We start from the raw sequence: 26,232 nt of genomic DNA, 5'->3' as shown, positions 1-26,232 counted from the left end.
TTTATTTTGCACAGCCTATCTATTTACCCCGTTTTTATTTTTACACTGAACAATTCCTTTAAAGGTAGATACAGAAAAAAGGTTTGTATTTCTTCAAACACAAATACCACATGCACACCGCATCTGTCGTTACACAGACCTGCAAAGGAGACTGCTGCTCGTATCTCACTGTATTAACACAGGGATTAATTCAAGACATGAATAGGCTGGTAAGAAAATCAAATAAAGCAGACATTTACGGGGGGAGGGTTAAAGACATCTCATCTATACCAACCGTACACACACAGTTTGCTTGTAAACAGATGCAGACATTAAAAGGCTACAAGTGGTTTATAAACAATATTAAAAAGGACTAGAACACCATTATTATTATTTATTATTTAACCTGCAGTTAGTGAAGAGTTTTAGGCTGCGACTGAGCTAGCAGACACAAACACAAATGAATAAGTTTAAAAGCTCAAATCCCAAATATACTGCAATACAAGGCTAAAAATGTATATGAAAAAGTAAAACTGACCATGGTATCATATTTGGATGGCAACTTGCAAGATTAGCAAATAGCAAAAAAAAAAGAAAACTCAAACTAAAAGTCTAAAGACCAACAGGTGTTAAAATAACTTCCTTCTGTCGCACAGAAAGTCAGCTCTGCAGTTCTCCAACATGTTTGGCCGATATATTCGGAGCCAGCAGAGAGTTCAGCGCTTTCCACAGGCTTGATGAGATGATCACGTTGTTTCCCGCAGCAAAATGCTCCCACATTTCTAAATACAATCTCTCCAGATCCATTGTGTATTGTTTAGTGTTGAAAAGTGGGCTGGATATCCTTTGCTTCCAGACTTTAGCGCGGATCTTTTTCAGGCTGCAAAACAGGTTTCATTTCATTAATAATGACAGACTGCACCAAAGTATCAAATCAGAACTAGACAGATGACAGCTGGGCTTTGAGGTCTCCTCCCACAACATTTCTTTCACTATCTCCATGCACAAAATTGAGGGCCCTCTGTTGCCCCCAGAGTGTGGGGTCTGTCCCCTCTATAATTCCCACCACTGAACAAAACACAATCCTACACTTACATAACTGAAAATAATTCTATGTTGTAAATATGACTGGTTATGTGTTTGTTGTAAACTAATTTCACATAAGGAAGAAAAGAACCACAGACCTGCCATTTTCTGGCTAAACATCTTTGTTTTAGAAATAGCCAGCAGTAGGGGATATATATTTATATCTATATCTCCACACCAGGGAAAAGTTCAGCTGTAGAATTCTGCATCACCTTATCCATATAACCAGGCCACCCTTGACAGGCAACAAGGGATATGTCGCCGAATAGATTTCCTTCTTGTACCTTTTAGCCTGATTTTCCTTCTACAATGAAACCTCCGCTTTACACAATGTAATTTAAAATTCTCTCTGATTTTTATTCTTTTTTTGTGGTCCCACCAATATATGCATTTTCCTGATTTTACACCCATTTTTATGGCTGTCCAGCCTAACCCATTGCTAACTGCTTTAATTTGCTTCCAGTAATCATGGAAAAGTTCTCCATGCCTGAAGGTTACAGCCTCCATATTGTCTCCGCTATGCTATCATCCAAACTAGTACGTTGGGTCAGCATATGCACAAAGCCATAGTAGTGTTTTTACTAGAGGTATGTTCTGATGGCTATTTGCTCTGCTACAAAACAAAGGACATGCTATAGATCTAAACAGGGAGGACTCTTGGAAGCGGGATGTTTGCACTTCTATTGGCAGGAATACTGTTGAAGGTGGGCAGTCTGGATCTACTACACCACATTAGTAAGTAAGTGAAGTAAGTAAGGCTTAGTAAGTGAATATGCACCCTAACAGATGGACAACATCCATGTGTAACAGACAGGAAGAACTGAATTCCATCTTCCAATGTTTCTGATTTAAATCTATATCCACAATACTTTCAACTTACTGTTCCAGATCAGTTTGCAGTTTCATAGCAATATCCCCATGATCTTGCCAACTTTTAGCGATTAGTTCAGGGCAGCCAAAACATGAAAGCTGTGAAGCAGCCACTCTTGATGCAAGTGTATCGCCTGCAGAAGGGGAAATGCGGCACATGTTAAGTTCATCAGAAAATATACAGAAAATCATGCAATAAATAAAGCCAAGTTATGTTACCTTACAGATGATAAAATTCAAGTCATTGACTATACATTATTTGATTATTACACATTATTAAAAATATACTACGTGGCAGTGGTTCCCAAGTGGGACTGACAGCTATAAGGTCTAGATCTGAAGCAATTGCTTATTTACAAGAGTGAGTAAATAGATCTTAAGAGGCACCTATCAGCCAACAATTGTTTCCTCCACTGAAGGTGCTGGCTAGCAGAGCCTGTACTCCGGACGGGGGAAATAGAAAGCTTCTAATAAAATCCCAGATTCCTGTGCAGCAGTCATGTTGGAGCACACGCACATGTATAATGAACAGAGTGTGGACTGTGTTGGTCGGCAGTGCCTTTTCAGAGGAAAATACACCCTGCCTATGTTCTTAATTGAAAAACCAACACGTTGCTGGTTTAGGGCTTACTACCTCCCCTGTAACAAGTAGAGTTAATTTAACACAAGTGAATGAGCTTTGTATAAACAGCCCCCTTCCTCCACCTCTTTGTTGTAAGTATTCTGAATTAGACGTTATATTCCCAGCAGACACGAACTGCCCAATGGGCACAATGATTCCATTGCAGCTGTGAGGATAAACCTGATTACGGTTTCTTATGTTTTACATCTTAGGCATCAGCCGCCTTTACTGAGGGAAATACCGTGATTGGTGTAGAGCGGCAAAGAGCCAGAAAATGTCTGTATTGTGGAGAGATGAATATGCAGAATTGGCAGGGACGGGGAGGGTCTGAGTGCGTGTGACAGGGATGGCGGCTTTTACTGGAGGGTGAGGGAGCGCATCAGGGATCCGCACAGGTGGATCAACAAGGGCGATGCTTGAGGTGCCTGAAATGGCAGGAGAAATGTCGTAAAATTGCTGCTATTAGGGTAATTACGGTAGACCGTGATGTATTGGACGAAGCTGATTTTGGTTACTTATATTTTACATTTTAGGGTTTTCAGGGGCCCATATAAACATATAAATATAAATACATTATAGATTATTTATTAGTAAGACCACAAAAAAAAGAGTAAAATGAGGGAAAACGTAAAATGAGGGGATGTATTTTGATGCTTGAATACAATGTTATTAGTAGGGATGAAACTGTGTATGTGGCATATAGAGACAGCCAAAATAAAAGTAATGTATATGAATTATCATGGCTGTGACTTTTATTATTGGAATGATTCAATTTATTTTATACATGGTGACAACAGCAAATCGTAAGGTCACTCCAGAAAACCTACATTTTAACATTCTAATAAATGTAAAATGGGTAATTATGCTTTTCTACTCCTCACAACCAAGCTCCAAAGCTTTGCTAAACATGGAGACATATTTATTAGTGTTTGAGCAATTGGTTATAGACAGCGCAAGTGAGTTTCTGAAGTGAATCGCATTTTCTATTATTGATTACTTTGGCTGATTATTACAGAAGCAAACTTGCTGGGAAAAAAGCTTTATTTATTTTATCACTTATTTTACAATCTGTTTGCTAGTAAGCTAATGGGTTATACCTTCTATAACCGAATACTCATTTGTGCAGGCTTGAGCAATAATAAATAATATGCTCTGAGATTTTTGTAAAACATTCCGAAAATTGCCTCATATCTTGCAATTTACAGCAACTTCCACATGTGCTCCCACAAACAGACTCATTTTGGGCAACTGAAAAAGTGCACTTTAAGGTAGAAAAAAAGTTGAGTTGAGTTTGAAACATACAACCTTCAAGTTCATTCCTTTTATCAAATACACAATTCTCAAACTTCTGCTTGATCCTGGGGGAAAGGTGAAATACCCATCTGTAGCTCTTTCCAGCGGAAAATCTTTTCTGAAGGCAGCCAGTCCTGACAGTATCCAGCCAACAATACAAGACTACTTTTATGAGGTAGCTTGTATATTAAGGGTATTTTTGCTATTTCCACTAGGGATTCTGCCTTTTTTCAGCAGGATTCAGATTCGGCCGAATCCTTCTGGCGAACTGAATCCTAATCCTAATTTGCATATGCAAATTAGGGGCGGGAAGGGAGATTGCGTAACTTTTTGTCACAAAACAAGGAAGTGAAACATGTTTTTGCATATGTGGATTCGGTATTCGGCCGAATCTTTCACAAAGGATTCAGGGGGTTCGGCCAAATCCAAAATATTGGATTAGGTGCATCCCTAATTTCCACATTAGGAATGGTTTTAGCAGTGCTGAACTTCATCCTAGCTCTGGATACTAATAGGACATGTCACATGCAGAAACATTAGGAACCCCTTAGTCTCCTTAAGAATCATTAGTAAAGATATTCCACCAACAAGTAAGTCTCTTGGCTGCACTTACTGCTGACACCAATATGGCACTGGACAGGGTCTTCTTTACTAACAACAGGTCTTATTAGGCTACTGCTCCTACACTGAGCCTTGTGTTCTATAATAAAGACAACAGGCCAGGGTGTTGGTTATCTTTGCATGATAATTCCATTGATTCCACACGAATTACATTGTATTGCGAAATTCGAATATTTGACTATTTATTAATAAAATAGAGTATGTAAAACTTGGACGAATTTTACCGATTCGAAAACTGAAATCGAATTCAACCAAAAAAGAATCGAATATCAGGAATGCTACAAACATCACTAAATTGATTACTGGACCTTTCCCATTGACTTATACAGTAATTCGGCAGGTTTTAGGTGGGGAATCGTCAAATTCAAAGTCTTAAAGGGCCAGGGTATGATAAATCTCGAAAATCTAATTGTCGTTGTTTTAAAAACTTAAAACAAGTTTGGATAATTCCCTAGATGAATTTGAGAATTTTGATCATAAAAAATTAGAGAATTTGAATTTTCAATGCGACCCTCAATAAATCTGCCACTTAAGGGCAGATTTATCAAGGGTCGAATTTCAAAGTAATGGGAGTTTTTTTGAACTCCCAAAACAAAAATTGAGTTTTTTTCCTGCGGGTGAACAGACCATATTCAAATCGTTCGAATCGAAACATCTTATTCGATCGAAGTCGATTCAAAGTTTTTTTTAAAAAAACCTTTGATTTTTCAAAGTCCACCAATGGACTCCAATTGGGTTCTAGGAGGTCCCCCATAGGCTTAAACAGCAATTCTGCAGATTTTAGATGGCGAATGGTCGAAGTTGAATTTTCAAAGAGACAGTAAGTACATGATACATTTCGATATTCAAATTTTTTTAAAATTCAAATCAAATTTGTACTATTCCCTTGTCCAGTACACAAAGATAGCTCAGAATTCCCCCAAGTGTCCTTTGACTTTTTCAGCAGTTACAATCCATTCCAGAAACTGAACTTGTAGCTCTTGTAAAATATAATGTGTGAGATTCTTAAGGGTATTATCTTTTATCTATATAGCAGTGATCAGATACTTATCCCTTTTCATTACTACTTATATGCAATGTAGAAGTCAGCAGTTTCTGTAGGAGGGACTAGATCCATACAGAATCCCTTCATTGTATGAAAGCTGTTCTCTTCTTTTTTCATTTGGTTAGGGGATGCTATGGCATATGCACACTGAATATAGAACCACTAAGCATAAAAATATGCCAAACTTTGTGCACTTTACACCTGATTTTTCTCACACCTAGCACTAATGCAGCCATTGCCCCTGTAATGTGAAAGAGGCAAAATGTGCGCAAGAATTCAACTGAGCCCTGTACTTTACCTGCGAGTAAGGGGAAAGGGGTCAGGGAGTAGGCAGCCGTGGGGGGGGGGGGGGGGCCATACAGAGAACACAACTGAGAACTGAAAAAGCTAAGGGGAAGAGATGACACCATCTCAAAAACACCTTTTTATATATTATCCCATATGTCTTGAACATTTCATGCCTGTTGTTTTGTCCAGTCCATACCCAATTCAGCCTAAATCAAACCATGCCCTGTTCCATATAGACCCCCCCTATGAGTATGAATATTGTTAGTTCCTGAAAACAACTTGCTGGGATGACAGATCTATACTTATGATGTGATAAACTATCCTCGTATCCCTTTTCCTTCCACTCTCACCATAATAACCTTGCATTCTACAAATATACTTTACTTTACTGGAAACTCTTTCATTTCAAACCTTAATTATGGTACCATACATTTGGAAAAAAAAGCTGTACAATCAAATAGTGAAATGTTTAATATATATATATATATATATATATTTACACACACATATATTTATATATAGATATATATATATATGCATAACCATACACACACTTATGAATATGACTTTTGGCACTGTGAGTTACAGCCAAGCATTTTATCTAAAGAAGACAACCAACCAATAGCACCAACCAATATAGTATTGCCATAGTAATGTCTTCAGCTCTCAATTGCATGCTTGTTGCTCCATGGTAAACCCAATGATGCCCGCATGCCACTGGTCACATGACACACCTAGCTTAACTGTTACTTGCTGGTTCAGACCAACCGCCGTTTGGACAGTGAGTAGGAGAGAATAGGAGTTTTTGATCAGCGATTGCTAAATTTATCCAAACCGTGAGTAAAAATAAAAAACCGTATAGGAGGAGTAGTATAGGAGTAAAGAACAACATGGATTTGAGTGAGAGAAGGAGATGTCCGGCTGGACAGGTAGTGAAAAGCTGCATAGAAGGTAAGACCAACAAGGATTGGATCAAGGAGTCAGGAGAAAGAAAATCAGATGCAGCAAATGATAAAAAGATTTGCAGAAATGCACAGACAAGTCTGGATAGGAGCATTAAAAGGAGATGGAGAGTAGAGAAACAGACAGAAAATAAAGAGAAGACCATTAAAAGGATAAAAAATGAAAAAAGACAGATTGAAAAAGAAAGCCAGGCAGAGAAAACCAGTGAAGATGAGAAGATTAAAAGGAGAAGATTTGAAGGAGGAGATATAGAAAAGGAAAGCCAGGCAGAGAAGAAGACCAATGAAGATAAAATGATTAAAAGGAGAAGATTTGAAGAAGGAGAGATAGAAAAGAAAAGCCAAGTAGAGAAGAAAACTAGTGAAGGTAAGAGCATTAAAAAGAGAGCAGTTGAAGAAGGACAGTTACAAAAGGAAAGACAAGCAAAGAAAAAGTCTAGTAAGCTTGAGAGAATTAAAACAAGTCAGGTTGCTAAAGACGATAAAAAAATCAAAGAAGACAACAGTAAAGAAAGAAATTTAGAGCAAAATGAAGGGAATAGCAGAAGATCAAGACCAGAAGACCTATTAGAAGGTAAGGAAAAGACATTACCCTTGTTGTATGTATTTAATAGAGGCATATACTGTAGGTACATAATCACTGAATGTGAAATTGCTCAGTGCCGTTATAAGCACTTTTGCTAAGCCCCTATCATATTACAAGCATGGGACCTGTTATCCAGAATGCTTGGGACCTGGGTTTTTTTCCGGGTAAAGGGTCTTTTGGTATTTTGGATCTCTACACCATGTCTACTAAAAAATTATTTAAACATGAATTAAACCCTATATGATTGTTTTGGGTCAAAAAAAGATTAATTACATCTTAGTTGGGTTACCTTTACCTTTATTTTTTTAAAATATAAATTATTTGATTCAAATGTCTATGGGGGATGGCCATTCAGTGATTCAGAGCTTTCTGGATAATGAATTTGTGGATAACTTATCCTATACCTGTATTATCCATTAGGATGAACATACACATTTCTTTAATTCCTAGCTGAAATTGAATCTAAGTCCCCAGCACTATAACTGTTGTCCCACCATTAATAGTATATGGGCTATTGTAAATTGAAAAAGTGCTTATAATAGCAGGCTGCGCAATTTTACATTGTACTTACCGTATGTACATTTTATGTCCCCTTCAACCTATCCCCTCACTTGCTAACAAACAGCAAACTCAACTGCTAATTTCCCTATATAACTTGTGCTGGAAAATTCCCATTGATCCTTTATGCAACACTGACAAACGTAGGCACATCCATTTCTGGATAAAGAGAGAACGGCACGACTCCATTTTGGGCCCTGTGAACAGATTTGGAGAAAGTAGAAAAAACATGGCACTTTGCAGTACAGCTGTTTTCTACAATTTGCCCCTCACATTTGTAAATGAGCCGTTGGGTCATAAAATGAGGTTGCGAGTGGCCATACATATAAGTGGGTAGGTATCACCTTCTCAATTATATGTTATACTGTAAATAAGTACCTCCCAAGAAACCATTTATACATTTAAAAAATACATTTAAAATACATTTAAAAAGTTTGTTTTTTAACATATACTATTATGTACATTTTATAAGTTTTTCACTAAAAAAATTGAAAACTGCAGCAAAATTAGCCAAATGGCGAAAAATTTGCAAAATGCATTACAGTCTATGGGTCACAGCGACTTTTTGTTAGCAAAATATACTCTAGTCCAAATGGGTGTTTTTTCTCACTCCAAGTGCATTGTCAATGGGTGTTTTTTCTTACTTTAAATCCATTAAAGCCAATGGGCTTTTTTTCAAGTTTTTTCTCACTCCAAATGCATTGAAGTGAATGGACGTTTTTTATGATTAATTTTTTCGTGGCAGATTTTTGCTGCAGTTTCTTGAAAAATCCACCATTGGCAAAATTTCATTACAAATCCATGTGTGTTTAAAAAATTGGCTTATCACTACAGTTTGTGGTGTGATCTGTTAATGGAATTTTTTTCTCTTTAACAAGGTGGAAGCATACAGAAGAGACCCCGTCTGGACATTGAAAGACCTGCTCCCCTGGATAGTAACAACTACAAGTTCCACACTGTACTGGGACAAGGAGGCTTTGGCCAGGTAAGTGAAGGATTTCCCAAGTCATGAAGCATGTTTGCATAGCAAGTTACATTGTTTCTGTCTCTATGAGAGACCCCATGATATGAATCTCTTTTCTTATTTTTATTAGGTGATGTTGGCTTCTTTTAGACCAAATAAACAACTGGTGGCAATTAAGATCTTGAAGAAACAGAAGAACGACTGCTATTCCATCGCTAAAGAAGCTCGTGTATTGAAGATCAGCAGAGAATGTGCATTTTTATGCCAATCTTATGCAACTTTTCAGTCAGAGGTAAAGCATACTGATCCTTATGCACAATAACAGGTTAAAACAGCACTTTGTATGTGTCTCTGAGATTTAATTCTTGGAACTCGCAGTCCTTATTTTCATCTAGTACTAACAGCATAATCTACTTGGTCATTGTCAATATATTCTTGTTGGTATAGAGTGGTGGTACCTTCATGGGGTGTATTACAGGGGTACTTATTTAACATTTAAATATGTTAAACAAAACCTATTGATTGACTCACTTCCTGAAATGCACCCACACAGCTCCCAATACTGCCCTATTTGCCCTGTTAATGTTGATGCAGTTGGGGAGGGGGTATGAGATCATTGCAGGGGGCCCAAGTTACATAGATGGTTTTGTTCCCCTTAAACAAGTCCCTTTAGCCCTTCTTTTAACCAGCTCTATTTTTGTATAGTAATGTCTCATGTCTCACATTCTTCTAACCTGCACTTACCAGCTTGAAGCCTTCTTTGTCCTGGAGTATGCCAGTGGGAAATCTTTATGGCAAATGATTATGCGTGAAGGAGGTCTGCCAATGTCGACAATCATGTTCTACACAGCAGAGATGGTGGTTGCCCTCCAGTTCCTGCATTCTAAGGGAATCATTCATCGGTCAGTAAAATCTCAGTGTATTGTGTTTGTGTTCTTTAACACTTGTAAAGTTCTTTGAGGTCAGCTAATAAAATACAGTTTGTCTGGGGGGGATTAGATACGGCTACTTATCAACTATAAGTTGCAATCGTGTAGAACACTCTATTATGCCCTCAATGAATCAAGAGCAGTGGCACACAGTGGGCTTTGTTGTACGCTTAATTTAAATTAGTTTATCACCTTCTTTTGTGGTTAATTTAATTGAGGTAATTTTTAACAACAATTAACTTTCTTAAATAGAAGGGAATGAAATATGTGATCGCATTTAACTTACAAAGACTTCACTTATGTGATAAAGCTTGACCTCTTTCCCAGAATTCTTTCTATATTTTTCTGAAAGTAAATTGTTCTTATGTTTAACCTACAGTGATCTGAAGCCGGACAACATATTAGTGGATAAAGACGGCCACATAAAGATCTGCGACTTTGGCATTGTAGAAGAGAACATCTTTGGCCAGAGGAAGACCTACGGCTTAGCAGGAACCCCTGGATATCGGGCACCAGAGGTAACATAATTTGTTGTAAAATATTTACAATATATGCATAGTAGCATATATAATAGAAAGGTGTGTATCAAAAAAAAATGAGAGAATAGTATCAACATCTTTGATGATCCCATTCCCATCTATCCCAATCTATCACCTAACAAATGCTGGCACAATGCCAATTCAAACAATTTAGTTTCTTAGAATCTATTAGGGTCCAGTTTAGATGTTAGAATTTTCACTGATCTGAACCCAATGTGACCTTTCCATGATTACAGGTATGGGATCCGTTATCGGAAAACCCTGTATCCAGAAAGGTCCAAATTACGGAAAGGCAGTGTCTCCCATACACTCCATTGTATCCAATTAATCCAGATTTTTAAAAATGTCCTTTTTCTCTGTAATAATAAATCAGTAGCTTGTATTTGATCCAAAATAAGATTTAATTGATCCTTATTGGAAGCAAAACCAGCCTATTGGGTTTATTTCATGTTTATATGATTTTCTAGTAGACCTAAGATATGAAGATCCAAATTAAGGAAAGATACATTTTGCCAGAAAACCCCAGGTCCTGAGAATTCTGGATAACAGGTCATATACCTGTATTGAAATGAAAGTGAAACTGTCAGTCCCAATGTTATAACCTTTAAACTTGTATCAGAAAATAGACCAAATTTGTACTATTAACATTTAAACATGCCATACTTCAATATATTTATTAAACAACAGGTTAACACTACTTCCCACCTTAAAATCACTGGTGGCTAATATAAGGCACCCCTCCTGTTGCAATTAAACCTTAATTAACACAAAGCATTCTAAATGGCATTTAATACATTTTATACAGCACAGAAATGTTAGTTATAGCTACAAAGTCTTATATGGTATCTTAGTATTAATATGTACTTTGTAACTGCAGAACTGTAATTCATCCAGCTGCACAGGCTCCTACTGTGGAAACACATTAATCCACTAGTAATTCCTGTTGTACATCCAAAACTCCAGTGCAAATATATCCAAAGCTTGTGTGATTCAGTTTGTTAGTTGTCATAGAATGTTAAATTGCAAATTAAATTAAATGCAACACCCCTGGCGTCTTTTTCCCATTCTCATGTGTTCCTCCTAATTACCCGCCAGTGATTTAAGAGGTGGATTAAATTTTTAGGCCTGTTGCTTAATAAATATATTTGTTTTAATATTGAAGTAAGGCGTGTTTAATTGTTAATATTACATGTAGTTAAAATAACGGAGTCCATCCCTTTTCTGATGTAGTTTAGATGTTCCAATATGTTGCAAACAGACATGTCAATGTACCCTTGTAATTAACTTTCATTGCTTGGTTATCTTTACTAACACAAATATAAGGCGTAAAGTTGTTTGTTGCTATAATTCATTTCATTTTTTTCTTTTCAAAGATTCTATTAAAGGAAGACTACAATACAGCCGTGGATTGGTGGTCTTTCGGGGTGACAATGTATGAAATGGCCACAGGTGAATTGCCATATTCAACATCAGGCAGCATTTTAAGGCAGCGCTATATGATTTTGAACAAAACACCAAAATATCCATGTTATATGAGCGAGGAAATGCTGGACCTCCTGCCTAAGGTAAATAGATATACTGGCATACTGCTTATGTGCCTGCCAATAATGCAGGGAGTTACCTAGTATAACATCTGCAAAACTCTAACATATGACCATGTTTCTCTTTAGCTTTTGGAGATTGATAACACCAAACGAATTGGACAGAATGGGAACATCAGGGAGCATCCTTTCTACAGCACTATCAACTGGGATGATCTGGAAAATCGAAGACTGAAGACACCTTTTCAGCCAGAAATGGTAAATAAATGTGATGGAGCAATCAATGTCTTATCAATACTATTTCATGAAACAGTAGGGCAGAGGTCTTCTGACTTATTATACATGTATGATTTGTATGAAAACATAGTCATAAGCATCACTCTCCCACTGCATAAGACCCCTGTTATTATTGGGATGGAGGACAGGTCAGTTGCATAATAACACCAGGCAACTGAGTTCATCCTTTTCTTCCTTGTAGTTAGGAAGCCCTCAGTGACTTATAAGATGTGATAACAAATTACATTTAACCACTAGTGAAATTAATACAAAATTCTGCCGTGTGAAATGTTGTATAAAAGGTTAAGTTCTTTTTCTTTGTTCACAGCCATCTGCGGACGACTTAGATGAATATCCGCTAACATTCTCCCCTCATAGTTGCAATGAAAAGAATTTGAAAGATTTCTCGGAAGTTGATCCCAACTGGAATTGGCAGGAGTAAGGCATTACCTCTGTTCTAACATGGGATACCATCATTAGTTGCTGCCTGTAACAACCTGAGGCCTTTAACATCTGTGGCAAGCTGCACCCCTAAACAACCAATCCACCTGTTGTACCAAACCTAAACCATCTCCTGTGAATGTCAACTGGTTCTACCATCAAAGCCAGCACCAGACGGGATCTCTGACTGTAGCTTCTAAAGGATGGAAAATAGGAAGGTACTATGGTAAGGTTACATCTTGAATGAAAATTGCTAAATAAAAACAGGTTAACCCCACCCTCCCCCAAACATCTGCCTCCCTCCTATTCCCTTACCTGTGATTAACCCCTATCCTAAGTGGCCCACTCCAGTGGCATAACTATAAAGGAAGCAGACCCCATGGCCGCGGGGGGCCCAGGTCTACTTCCTTTATACTGTCTCCCTCCTACTCCCTACTCCCTTATCCCTGATTTGCCTCTTTTTTAATCACTAAACCACACCCCAAACTTCAGTCTCTCTCTTATTCTCTTACCCATGATTGACCCCTTTCCTAAGTGGGTCACACCAGCAGCATAACTTTAAAGGAAGCAGACCCTCTGGCCGCGGGGGGCCCGGGTCTACTTCCTCTATATTGTCTCCTCCTACTCCCTTTCCTCTGATTTCCTTCATTCATAATCACTTCACAATACCCCAAACATCTGCCTTCCTCTTATTCCCTTACCTGTGTAACCCCTTTTCTAAGCAGTGGTGTAACTATGAAGGAAGCAGACCCCCTGGCCGCGGGGGGCCCAGGTCTACTTCCTCTGTACTTTCTCCCTTCTGCTCCCTTACCCTTGATTTCCCTTCTTCCTAATCTCTAAACAACACCCCAAACTTATTTTTCTCCCTTATTTCCTTACATGGCATAACTATAAAGAAAGCAGACCCTGCGGCCGCGGGGGGCACTGGTCTACTTCCTCTATACTGTGTCCTCCTTTTCCCTTTCCCCTGATTTCCTTATTTACATTTCTCTCAATCCCTTTCCCTATTCCCAGCTTCTTTACCATCCACTTTTAATCCCTCCAGGTTTTCTTCCATACCTTAACCCTAGCACTTCCCATACCCATGCCCTCTTTGTCCTCTCCCCAACTTCTCTCCCAACTCTTCTCTGTGAGTGTGTGTGCTCTATGTATTTGTGTGTGTGATTGAGTGTAAGTCAGTTTAGTCATTTGAAATGCTCACCCATTTGTTGAACAGGAGAACACTGAGATATATTTCTTACTATTATCCACTAGTATTTCTAGGTGCGTCTAGAGTCATTTTACTTGCAGTCCATAGCCAGTTCAGAGGTCACTGTATTTGTAGAGCTTGCATTAATAGCGCAGCAGCTGCTGACTGTACTGCAGGTGAAATTGGATTAGAAGCACCTTCACATGCCCCTGTGTGTATCATCCTTACTGTTCTCCTGTTCAATGAATCAGTTACCAGTGCCAGGATATTTTATAACCTGGTACTTTCCCAAATGTATGCTAATACTGAACCAACCCATATGCCCTGAAGGTAGCATTGTACTTACTGTACAAAGCTACTGGTTTTAGTAGAATTAGGAAACCATTGATCCAGGGATTATACCGATTGCCATTTTGGAGTCAGGAAGGAATTTTTTCCCCCTTCTGAAGCAAATTAGAAGCTGCTTCAGACGGGGTTTTTTTGCCTTCCTCTGGATCATCTAAAAATTAGGTAGGATTTGTTTCAGCAAAAGGTTGAATTTGGACACCTTTTTTCAACCAAAAAATCAATGCCACACCTGGCTGAGAAAGCTCCCATTCACTCCATGGTATAAGTGCAGTGACAGTCATGGAACAGATTTTGGTGTGAAAATGTATATTTATGCTTCTCTGCACCAAAATCCACTCCGTGTGTATCAATGCACTTACACCATGGAGCAAATGGGAGCGGATCTGCTTTTTCACAGCCTGGTGTGGCATTAGCCTCACTACTAAGTAACTGTGTCAGTGCACATAAGATAATTAAAATCACCATTAGAATATAAATTAAACCAACTAAAACAAAATCTCCTAAAAACAAAAGGGGTACTAAACTGAATCAAATAGGAGGGGGTTCAGTGCTGGCTTTTTCAAGCCGGCAATTGGCTACATATGAATCTAGGATTAGGGACTATTCCAGCAAACCACAGCAATTATATTAACTTTAATATACCAATAGCTCACTATGTGATTTGCTTTAATATGCATGTATGTTGTATGGCTTTGTGAGACGTATGAGCATTGTAAAAACAAACCCAAGATATTGAGGGCTGTGTCTGGCATAAAATGCAGGGAAGAGCTTGATTAACCAAAACGCTGCCTAGGCACCACCTGTTTTGTACCCCCAAGTTTGAATAATTTGATCAGCTAAATAGGGACATCATTAGTCATTCACCAGTATTTAAAATCTAAAATCCTTACTTGTTAGGGGAGTATTGCAGCAAACCATATGGTTAGCCAAACAGCAGAGGTATAAATCCCACGTGCTCTATGTGTCTCAATGTGATTTTACAAAATAGTCAATGTTTGTGTGATGAAAGTCAGTTTTGTGTCTGAAAATCCCAGTGAAGAGCTTTAGGGACTAAATAGGGAATCATTGCAGCAAGTCATATGGTCAGCAAATCAGTGAGGATTTCATCCTCCTTATGCCTATGATCGCCAGCTGATTTGCTCCAACAAATAAAATTAGCTAGCGTATGTTTGAATGAAATCCAATATGTGTATGTGTGAATATTTAGCTTGTGCCTCTCAGTCATTACTGAGGAGGAAAGGTCCCATGACGGTTTGTCACTCAGTGCTGGACCAGCTAGGGAACTATTGCAGCAAATTATAGGGTGAGCCATTTGCTGCAATAAATGGACAGTAACAAGAGTTGAAGCCTTGACGTGGCGTTACTGCTCACATGGGTAACCATGTGCCAATTCAACCATTTATGAGGCTGTGATAGTGATTGTGGAGTATATTTAGTATTTAGACTATTGAACAATTCTTCATTTTACTGAAAAACTAATCTTACGCTTACATTTTGTTTTCTAAGCTATTTTTATTTTAACTGAATCTATGTAGAAAAAAAGGAAATATACAGTTTGCAAAGTTATTCAGTTCCCACACTTTAATATAATGTAAAGTTGTCTTTTGGCACAATAACAGATTGAAGCACTTAAGTAAGCATATACCAGCAGGAGACTTGGACTGCAAACAAAAGGGACTGGGCTTCCTACATAAGGTGGGAGGCTGGTTAGGGTCAGAGTTTTGGAGGATGAGGGGATGGGATTGAATAATCAAGGTATTTCCAGGTGGGATTGAACCCTAATTGTAGGGCAATTATTACAGGAAAATTAAACCTAAACTCATTAGGAGTGGCAAAACTTGAAGTACCCCTGTTTTATGACAATCTGTAAGTTTTTCTCTGAATTGACAAGTTTAACTTTCTATATATGCCGCAACCATTTTCCCAGATTTAGACTTCTGCCTGCACAGTAGAGTAAAATCAGTCTTTCCTGATGAAAAGCAGCTCTTTAGGGAAGGACCAATTCCGTCATTGCTGCACTCTGCTTATAGGGAGTGGAACCAAATGGAGCATTTCTGATTGGTTTGTCATTGATAGCATGTGCCGTGGATAGAGTGTTTCCTACTCTATTTTTGGGACATTTTTACTACCTGTTTTCTTAGTATTTCATTGAGCCAGTTAACAAACAGTATCAATTTCTAGACAACTACAAGAAACAGCTGCTAATCTGCAGGTTTAATATAAAAGCCTTCATGAACTTCTTCCTCTGATTCTACCAAAATATTTATACAACCATTCACTATTACATTCAAGTTATATAAATTAATGCTGTGGAAGACAGTGCAGGCTGAAGGCAGTGCAGGCTGCAGTGACACATACACAGAGAATTAGGGATTCCTGGGTAGGAGAGAGCAGAATGCGAGACATTTGAAGTCATTTTCCCCTTCTTTGTGCACGGACAGTAATTTCCAGCTGGGGCAGCTCAGAGCCAGACACTGACAGTGGGAAATGATTTAGCAGGCCCGGGTGGGATTAGAGCGGAGACTCTTTCTCCTCACACAGTCCTTCTCTTTCCCCTGTCACGGGAGAGGGTGGGCCGGAGCGGTTTATGTTGCTCACCCGGGGACCCGACTACCTGCGGCAGATCACAGTGCCTGGGGACCCCATTATCTATATTATAGGCAACACTAGAACAATATGGAGTAGTGACCCGGAGCCCACACAAGACACACACCTTTAGTGTCACAATCACACTGTGTATAGTGTCACACTCCCCGGCACAGATGTGATAGTAACTCAGAGTGAAACACAGATGCGCCTCTAATACAGCAGCAGCTTTTAGCAGTGTGAGAGTGGAGCGGGCGCAATACAGTGTGGAAGAAGACTCTGGGGAAGCGAGGTTTGTCTCCCCCGGCTCCGGAGATCTTCCCTGGTATGTGGCAGTGCAGGAGTGGGAGGCAACGGTGAAGTTGGCCCCGTGCTGTGGGGGTGAGGGCCCTGCACTCAGGCTTGGGGCACATCGGGGAAAACTTTGCCAGTTTGGAGCATCAGTCAGCGGCCAGCAGGATCCAGCAGCAGAGAGCCAGGGAGGAGAAATCGAGCGCCACTAGATGGATGGTCGCCCTGTCCCCTTTTCCGAAGAGGAGCGGAAGCTGAGTTATTTCTTAATAAAGACTTTGCAATTTTAAAGTATAATTTGTCTTTGTGTTATTTATTCATTGTGTACTAAGGAAATCTTTTTTTTCAAAAAATTTGATGTTACTGGTCCTTTAACAACATCAATTATGACCTTTAATATAACGTCATCAAAAGTGCCAATATTCCTTCCTTAGGTAATGTGTGATTAGCTTAAGACAGGAAGAATCTATATTGAATATTTCTCATGTGTTTGACTTGCAGACTATAAATGGAGGACAATTCTACGATCAATTTTGTGTAAACATGAACTTATAGTTTTAGTCATAAGCTTAATTGTATTTTATTAGCAGTGAGCAGTGTCAGCCACAAGTGGGAGACATTTATGTTTCTGCACAAACACAACATACATCCAGCTATAGATGAAATATACATTTTTAGCTGCTTTTTTTAAGAAATTGGGAGAGCGTATTTAAATGGAAAAAAATCAAAGCTATTCAACCCTGAGTCAAAATAATGATTAATCCAATAGTGATGCAGTATTGGAAATAACGAAATGCTAAGGGGTTCTATGTAGGGTAGGGGGGTAGAGTTTGTTTTTAAAGTTTAAATAATTCTTTTAGTAGACTTAAGGTATGGAGATCCACAGAAAGAACCCTTATCTGGAAAACCCTAGGTCCTGAGCATTCTGGATAGCAGGTCCCATACTTGCACTATATATTGGGTGGTCAGCTGGTATTGTCTTTGGAAGTACTAGCCTCCATTCTCTGCCTGCCAATAAAGCTTAATAATATTCCTTGTCATTTGTACATTTTTAATAGCATAGTTTTGCTTTTATAATGCCTTTACTTGAAAAGTTTCAACCAGGTTTTTTAATCATAAAGGTTATTCTGTCTATCATTTTTCAACACGGCAATCTACAATTTCCCCATAACAAAAATCACAGTTAATATAGAATGTTCAGGGGCGCTCAGGCGAGTTGAGAAACTTGTCTCATGCGGCAGCACCCGCTGGTTGCCAGGGGCAGCAAATTAGCTTCTCCTGGTAAGTTTAAGAGCCAAATTCCCATTTTTCAACCAGGAAATTCTGCTCCTTTAGTGCAGCGAGTGCAACTGCGCTCTTTGCACTAGTGACATGGACCCCCCGACCCCCTCCGCTGCTGAAAAGGTGAGTGCCGTGGGGAGGGGCGGCAGAACAAAATGGCCTGGATCGCACCTGAGAATGTTGATCTAGACTTCCATGTAGTTTAGCTCTTACGGAGAGACACTACATTAGCAGTGGAATGGGGACCCAAATAACTACCGCGTCTAGGGCTATTCTGTTGTCTTATGAATTAAATTGACAATTTCACTGATTAAGACCAGTAATTAAGAATACAATTTCAGGTTCCACTGTAATTCAGTAAAATTCCCATGGTTGAAGTGCTCAGTGTAGAATTAAACAATACCTCATACCTCATTAGTGAATGCAATGTCACTTGCAATTTTCAAACCTGCTTTATAAGAAAAGACGTTTCTGGGCACCCGATAGATTGCTCAGTACTTAAAAGGAAGAAATGCAGGAAATGTACATAAGATGTGAAATATGTTTTATACATTTTGTTATGAAACCTTATAATGTGGACCAGGTGTTGTAAGAACCCCATCAATCATCAAAAATGCACCTAATGGTTCACCATATTGCAGGACATGTAAGCACGAGTGTGTATATAAAAATCCAAATTTATTTAGAATTTTCCAATAAAATCATTGCATGAGGACAGACAAATAAAGCAGGCAGTGGAGATCAAGGCTTAACGCGTTTCGTGACTGTGCTAGTCACTTCCTCAGAAACCAGTGCGCCCTCTGCCGAAATAACACCTTTATAGTCACATATATAAAGGATTGGTCTAAAGGCTGTTATACACAGTCACATAAAGCGATAGTAGTCATGATAAATACTGTGGATATCGTAAAATTAATTATTATCGTTGTACCATTCCCTAATTAATATGTAATAAAACAGCAATATTTATTGCGGCAGTGAACAATTTTAAACATACTAAATGGAGTTATAAATATTGCTATAAATACAATATAAATACATATAGGTAAGAAATCCAGGCAAGCCAGAAAAAATATAAATATATATGTACATGACAATATACAGTATCCTCAATGTGGATTGAAAGTAATGGGCAAACATGGAAAGAGCATGTATAAAGAGGAGAATATAAGGAAAAACATCAAGTTAATGCATAAATGGCCACTTTCATAAAATAAGCCTAAAAAAAAAAACGTTGATAAATTCATTATTATATTATAAATACAAAGGGTACCCCCAAATTAATCAATAATGCAATTAATTTCCCAATCTCCATGAAGCCCTCCCAGGGTAACTGTGCCAAGCGTGTAAATCCAAAATGCTTCCCTCTTCAAGAGGGATTTTCAAGGTTTCCTTTCCTAACCCCAGGGGTATCACCCTGTCTATCACTTGAAAGGAGACACATTGTTTTCCACCATGTTTTTCTATCAAATGTTTGGCAACTGCTGAGCTCTTATCCCCCCTAGAGACACAGCTCATGTGCTCAGAAATACGTTTTCTCACCGGTCTGATCGTTTTACCCACATATTGGATCCCACAAACACAAGTAATTAGATATATTACCCATTTTGTACTGCAAATGGCATAATATGTCATCTTATATGTACGAGAGCTGTCCCTAGAGCCAAATTCCTTAGAAGATTTCATGAGGTTACATGCATGACAGTGCGACCTACCACATCTGTAGCATTACATTTAACCAGTAAGAGTTCCTAGTTTCTTTACAATCCAAAAATAAACTAGGGGATAGTTGTGAACCCAGGCTTTTACCCTTCTCAGCAGTGTTCCTAGAGGGGGGCAGGCCCTGGTGTGTGATGCGCCGCTGGGCCCCGCCCCCCTCAGTACGGGTTGATCTCAGTGGCGTGCGGCGCTGCCGGGGGGGCCTGAGGGGGTGCGGGCCCTGCTCTCCCGGTAGTTTTGCCACGGACCCTTCTTAAAAGTAAAGCACGGTCGAGGGGATAATATTGTTTTCAAAGCCAGGTCATGTCTCAAAACACCCCAATGTTATTGTATTATTCTTTGTAAAAGGGGGGTGTCCTTTGAGTATGTAGTAATTATACGGGGGCAAACTGGATTGGCCTTGCGGGTAAATGTCATCCTACAATGCAACATAATCCCACAAGGTTATTTCTTAAACAAATACAAATAGCTAAAATATAGCTCTTTGTAGTTGATGCCTATATGCTTGATAGAAATTTCAAATGCCTCAGACCAAGTTTCTGGAAGTTTTGGTTTAGTCCCCAGCCATGCCCTGTTCTGCCAAACCCCATACAATTATGGCCAAAACACAACTCCGTATACCCCATCAAAGCCCCTTTGCTCCACCCAAGTACATAAATATAGGAGATTAATGAAAAATACAGGAGGCTTGACGTGTAGTTTTAACTAAAATTTATAGAGGGATTAAGTAAAAGAATTAAGAAACAGTCAATGTTCCTTTGATAAGGTTGTTCACCTTAAAATTTACTTTTATTATGCTCTACTACCTTTTATTATAACCATTTTATGGCCTTGGGATACTTGTTCTTGTGCCGTACATTAGACGGCCAATATTTTCATCAAGGTAGAGCTCCTGATGGGGCCAGGTGTCGAGAGTAGATCCCAGGGTAACAAAGTCTGGGCACCCCTGCCATAGCCCCATAAAGAGATTCGCATACGAGGGTGCAAATCGTGCTCCCATTGCAGCTGCCTTCTTCTCTAAATAATATACATTATTAAACATGAAATAAATAGTACTAGATAAAGTAAAGCCTGGATCAAAAATTCATTTTGTATATCCACATATAAACCGAAATGTTTTAACCAAAATCTGACTGCTAATATGCCCCTATCCTGCTTAATAGACTATTAGATCTATAGACTATAGCATAGATCTATGCTATCCCTCAGATAACTTAATAAACTTAACACCATGGACAGCAACAGACAATCAACATATTCAGATAAAGGTTCATTTAGGGAGCCAATGCCAGATACAATTGGTCTGCCCCGCACCTCATCTAGACTTTTATGAACCTTAGGTAACCAGTGAATAATTGGAACGTGGGGATTCACTCTGTTCAGATAGGTACACTCTTTATCATTCAGAATCAAATGGAATTGAGCCCGATCAAATAAACTTAACAACCGGGTACGAAACTCAGTAGTGGGATCTAGTTCTACAACCCGGTAGGTAATATTATCCTGAAGCTGTCGAAGAGACTTGGAAAAATAATATTCTGCATCCAATATCACTAAAGAGCCTCCCCTGTCTGCATTTTTTATAACAATGGATTTATTAGAGGTGAGGTCTAGTAATGCCTTGATTATTCAAATTCCCAATAGTAACAAGGGGGTTACCTTTTCTATCAAGTTTACATAAGTCTAACGTGACCAGTTTCTGAAACAAATCAATATACGAACCCCTACTCTCTATTGGGTAAAACTCGGACCTCTCTCTTAATCCTCTATGTATAATGGGAAGAAACACATTATCCTACAGTTTAGATTCGGACTGAAGATCCTGCATCATGTTAATCGCGCGTACATCCTCAAAAGTAAAATTTGACCAATCTACACAATTAACGAAGTGGGCCTCATTATCAATACTAGATGACATGTCCTGATTCCCATCAGTGTCAACGGGGCTCCCCGACTCCTTTGTTATAGAATTATAGTGTCTTACTACGGTAAGTTTACGAACAAACTTGTTGATGTTCAAAATAATGTCATGTAGGTCTTTATCAGAGACAAAGTTCAATCCTAGACTCAATACTTTTAGTTCAGCATCAGTTAGAACATGTTTGGATAAATTGATGACATTGCATGTGGGGTCATATATTTTACCCCTACTCTCTCCATTATTGCCAGATTTCAATAGTGCCTGCTGTATCCCCGGTCTCTGCTCCCCCTCCAAGTCCATTCCTGGTCTCCTGAATACATGGCTTCCGCCTGGCTTCGTGTTTTGACCCGATCTCTGTGGAATGGTGTTCACCTGTAAGGCCTTTCTCTCATGTAGTCTTCTATTTCACCTCTGGAAAAATCCCCCTCTGTATGTAAAAAAGAGGGAGAGGAGGCCGAGCTGCCTGATGCTTGGTTATCTGTATCCTTAAATCGTACTCTCTTCTCAGGTTTCCTGTTAACAAAGGGTTTCCTTGAAAATATTTATTCTGAGTCATAAAGGTCTTGTTACGAAAATTCCAGTCGTATACTCGGTTAAGCTCATAATCCTTCTTATCTCTGAGAAATTTATCTATCTTTGGGGCAAATTTACTAAAGGGCGAAGTAACTAAAACGGGAGAAAATTCGACAGCTAGCGAAGGAGATAGACTCTAGCGGTACTTTGCTTCCTAACGCCTATCGAATTTGCGCTCTGGCATATGGACGTAACTATGCAAATCCACTAAGATACAAATTTTATTGAACGCTACCTCTTAGCAACAGTTTCAATTATTCGTCAGGACGAAGGGAGGTTGTACCCCCCGAAACGTTGATATTGGTGGTGAATATAAATAAAAGGAAAAACTGCAGAAAATTGGTGTGTGCGGATCCATAATTGAAACTGTTGCCATTGGAAGGCCACGTCAGGCCGAAGGATAACCAGCACCACTAAAGCAGATAAAGTGAGTAAAATTCCAGGTGTGCGGTGTAACCATTTCAATACTATTGACGTTACCTCTTAGGCCAGACTTGCCTTCACCACCTCAGACCAGGCAAAGTGCAATAGAGTAGATAGGACTTCCTAAAAAATGCTAGTGTCTTTTCCTTTTTCAGGGTAATGGGCTGAAAAAGAGCGTAATTTTTTTGGGGGGGTAACTGGCTTCCCCCCTACATTTCCTAACATATGGCACATAAACTAAACACTGGGCCCATGTGTAGAGCAATATAACAACTTTATTTTATTAAGGTTTCCCGGGTAATGTATTTGCTGCAACATATACCTCCATTGAACTTTAACTTCCCGCGGTATGCAAATTAGGCAACGCTAGTGAAACTTTGCTTTGCTTGGCGCAGTAATGCTAGTGCAACTTTGCCAGCGTTCGGGCCCGGAAGCAATTTCGGATTTTAGTGAATTAGCGTTGTCCTAGCAAATCTATGCCTGTCGAAGTATTGCGCTGTGAGCGAAGCCGTCACTGGCGAATTTTCGAAGGTTAGTGAATTTGCCCCTTTGTGTGTTTGAGCTGTGTCTCTAATTTGTTAACACGATGTTTGATGTTATCCAGCCATTCAGCTATATCCACGTCAGCTTCCCGTTCAGCCAATTGGACTGTAAAGGTGGCCATAGACGCAGAGATCCGCTAGTTTGGCAATGTCGCCAAATGAGCCAATCTCTTCCTGATATGCCCACATTGAAGTGGGCATTATCGGGCAGATCCGATCGTTGGGCCCGCATTCCAAACGGGCGGGAGGATCGCGGGACCGCATACACGTGGCTGCGCTCCAGCGGGATTTTTACCCTGCCCGATTCAGATCTGCCCGACTTTCAGCAAGATATCGATCAGGGAAGCCCGTCAGATAGCCTAATACACGGACTCGGCATGTCGGCAGCCTTTATCGGCCCGTGTATGGGGACCTTTAGTCCTTAATGTTCGCCTGTAAGAACCCAAACAGTCTAAAAACCTGTTGACATTTGCTCTTAAAATTAAATGACCCAAACACTCTAAAGTATGTTCTTATAGTAAAATGATTGCTGTATGTAGGTAATTATAAAATACTAAAATGAGCTAACTCACAGACCTAAAAACTGCACGTAGTTTAAGCACTCCATTACATAACATGGAATGTCTTTACTTATACAAAACCAGTGGTCTTTCAGTTGGACTGCTGTAAACAAGAGGTTTGCACATTTAAAAGGACAAATAAATATGAGAAGGTATATGTATCTTATGTGGACCTACAGATAACTCTTCTTTTTATTACATTAGTTATCCTATAGTGAATTGTAGCCTGTCCATTTATGAGTATCCTCCAGCTGAGTTCTTCCCCCTGCCCTTAAATACATAAATAGATAAACAGTTAAAGCAATGTTCCCTCTAAGTGAGCGCTCGTGCACGAACAGGGCCAGCACACACAACAAATTGTGGTGTGCACAAAAACACTTGTGTGAAAACACAAAAGGTTGTATTAATATCAATAAACTGAGCACACTGGTTGTAAAAACTGTGCACACTTGTTTAAAATGTGTGCACAAAATACATTTTTAGCCAAGTTAGGAATTAGAAAGAACATTGCATTTAAGGTATATATAACACATGCACACTAGCCTAGAACAGTGGTTTTCAGACTTTTATTGTGTCTAGCACAACTCTGAGACCATAATTAACCCTGAAGTTGGACTTTCAGCTGTATCTAAAAAGACAATCGCATACTTCCCAAATTTCTCTCAACTCTCTTTATTCTGCCCCATCTCCATTAAAGGCTTTGAGGCCAACCCCACACCAGAATCACTAGAATGAAGACTCTAGATCACTGATCCCCAATCAGTGGCCCATGATCAACATGTTGCTCACCAAATCCTGGTTTGGGGACAAGTTTTGGTTGCATAAAAACTAGGTGTAGTGCCAGAGTCTCCTGTAGGCTACCATTCCATATAGGGGCTACCAAATAGCCAATCACAATCCTTAATTGGCAATCATAGGAACCTTTTTCATACTTGTGTTGCTCCCCAACTCTATTTATATTTGAATGTGGCTCATAGGTAAAACGTTTGGACCCCTTCTCTAGATTTAATTGAATGGAATTAAAACGTTGCCGTTTTCTCTTGAAAAGAGAGCCAGATGTAGTGGAAGCTGCACCAGACTCCTGAAGATGTAGTGTTTCTATGACTGATAAGATCAGGGCATCTATCATCTCTGCGGAACGTGGAACCAGGTCATCTTCCTCTTCGTCACTGAGGGATAGTTCCCCTTCTTAGAGAGTGTTCTCAGGCTGTCGAAGCATGCACCTTAAAGGCGGATGACCTAGAGAATAGGCTCCTCCGTAACAATCTCTTGTTTATTGGTTTCCCTGAGAGAACGGAGGGAGAGAACCCGGAGCGCTTCATAGAGACTTGGCTAATAGATCGATTCAGCCGTGAGGCTTTTTCACAAGTTTTCGTGCTCACAGAATAGCAACGAGACCACTTATACCCGCAGCTCCACCACATCCATTAATTGTCCAACTACTGAGCGCCAGAGATAGAGATCGCGTGTTGGCCCTAGCTAGGAGATGGATACCCTTAACCTTCAGGATGCCCGGATCTCGATATTCAGTGATTTCTCATCTGAGGTACAAGACAAAAAGCGGCACCTTCGGGGCCTGGGATTACAATACGATATGCTATATCTGGCAAGGCTGCGTGTGGTGGCAGATGGATGGCCAGACCCGATTCTTCACGGAGCTGCAAGATCTCAGCCGCTGGCTGGACACGGAGGGCAGATCACCAGCTAACCCCTAACCGGATGGAAGGAGACCGCAACATTACCCTGTGACCGTTCACGGTCCTAGGCCCCAGATCTGCATTAACTGGTAAACCTGGCCTGAGTTACTCCCCCCCACCACCTTGCTGGGCCCAATACCTGTTGACTAGTCAAGACAAAATCGGAGCCACTGGGAGGCCTCACCACGCAAGACGCGTGGATGGCGAGTGCCTCACCCGGTGTAGCTTGGCACACAGGGAAAACATGCACCCTTTGACTTTAAGTTTTAGCCCCCTGAAACTGACATCACCTATGCACGAAACCCAGACCAGGGACGGTGGGTCCAGGTTGGGCTCCTGTCTAAGACACCCTCGTCCACCACAGGACAAGTGGCCTAGCGCTCGTTGGCACCCCCATAGTTTATTATGTGTTACGGGTTGAATTCTGCCAAAAGTTGGGGATCCGGGCAGAAAGGGAGGGTTATGAAGCTTAAGTTGGGGGAAGCTCTAAGGTTAAATGTTA

The 26,232-nt window shown here is 39.7% G+C and overlaps 1 protein-coding gene and 1 non-coding gene across 6 annotated transcripts in view; one reads left to right on the top strand and one right to left on the bottom strand.

Moving 5' to 3' along the window:
- Positions 1-26,232, bottom strand: part of LOC108698321 — a 43,499-nt gene continuing 17,267 nt past the window's right edge. For 2 of the 5 annotated variants that reach the window (XR_005963333.1, XR_005963334.1), the window contains exons 4-6: positions 9,619-9,757; positions 1,946-2,069; positions 1-859 (exon numbers count right to left, since the gene is read on the bottom strand). This is a non-coding gene — a transcript (uncharacterized LOC108698321). Of the gene's footprint in view, positions 860-1,945; positions 2,070-2,322; positions 2,626-9,618; positions 9,758-26,232 lie in introns of those variants that run through there. The other 3 variants (XR_005963336.1, XR_005963337.1, XR_005963335.1) reach the window with 3 other exon arrangements.
- LOC108705964 (protein kinase C delta type-like) lies at positions 6,353-13,152 on the top strand. The gene is made up of 8 exons (XM_041572672.1): positions 6,353-7,340; positions 8,789-8,895; positions 9,005-9,166; positions 9,622-9,776; positions 10,183-10,321; positions 11,716-11,907; positions 12,013-12,141; positions 12,488-13,152. The coding sequence occupies exons 1-8, from the start codon at positions 6,695-6,697 to the stop codon at positions 12,599-12,601; spliced, it is 1,644 nt and encodes a 547-aa protein (XP_041428606.1). The 5' UTR covers positions 6,353-6,694; the 3' UTR covers positions 12,602-13,152.

The sequence above is a fragment of the Xenopus laevis genome, chromosome 8L, assembly GCF_017654675.1.
Source record: "Xenopus laevis strain J_2021 chromosome 8L, Xenopus_laevis_v10.1, whole genome shotgun sequence".
NCBI classification, from domain to species: domain Eukaryota; kingdom Metazoa; phylum Chordata; class Amphibia; order Anura; family Pipidae; genus Xenopus; species Xenopus laevis.
Note: the sequence above shows the minus strand (reverse complement) of the source record. Positions and strands in the feature narration are given on the sequence as shown.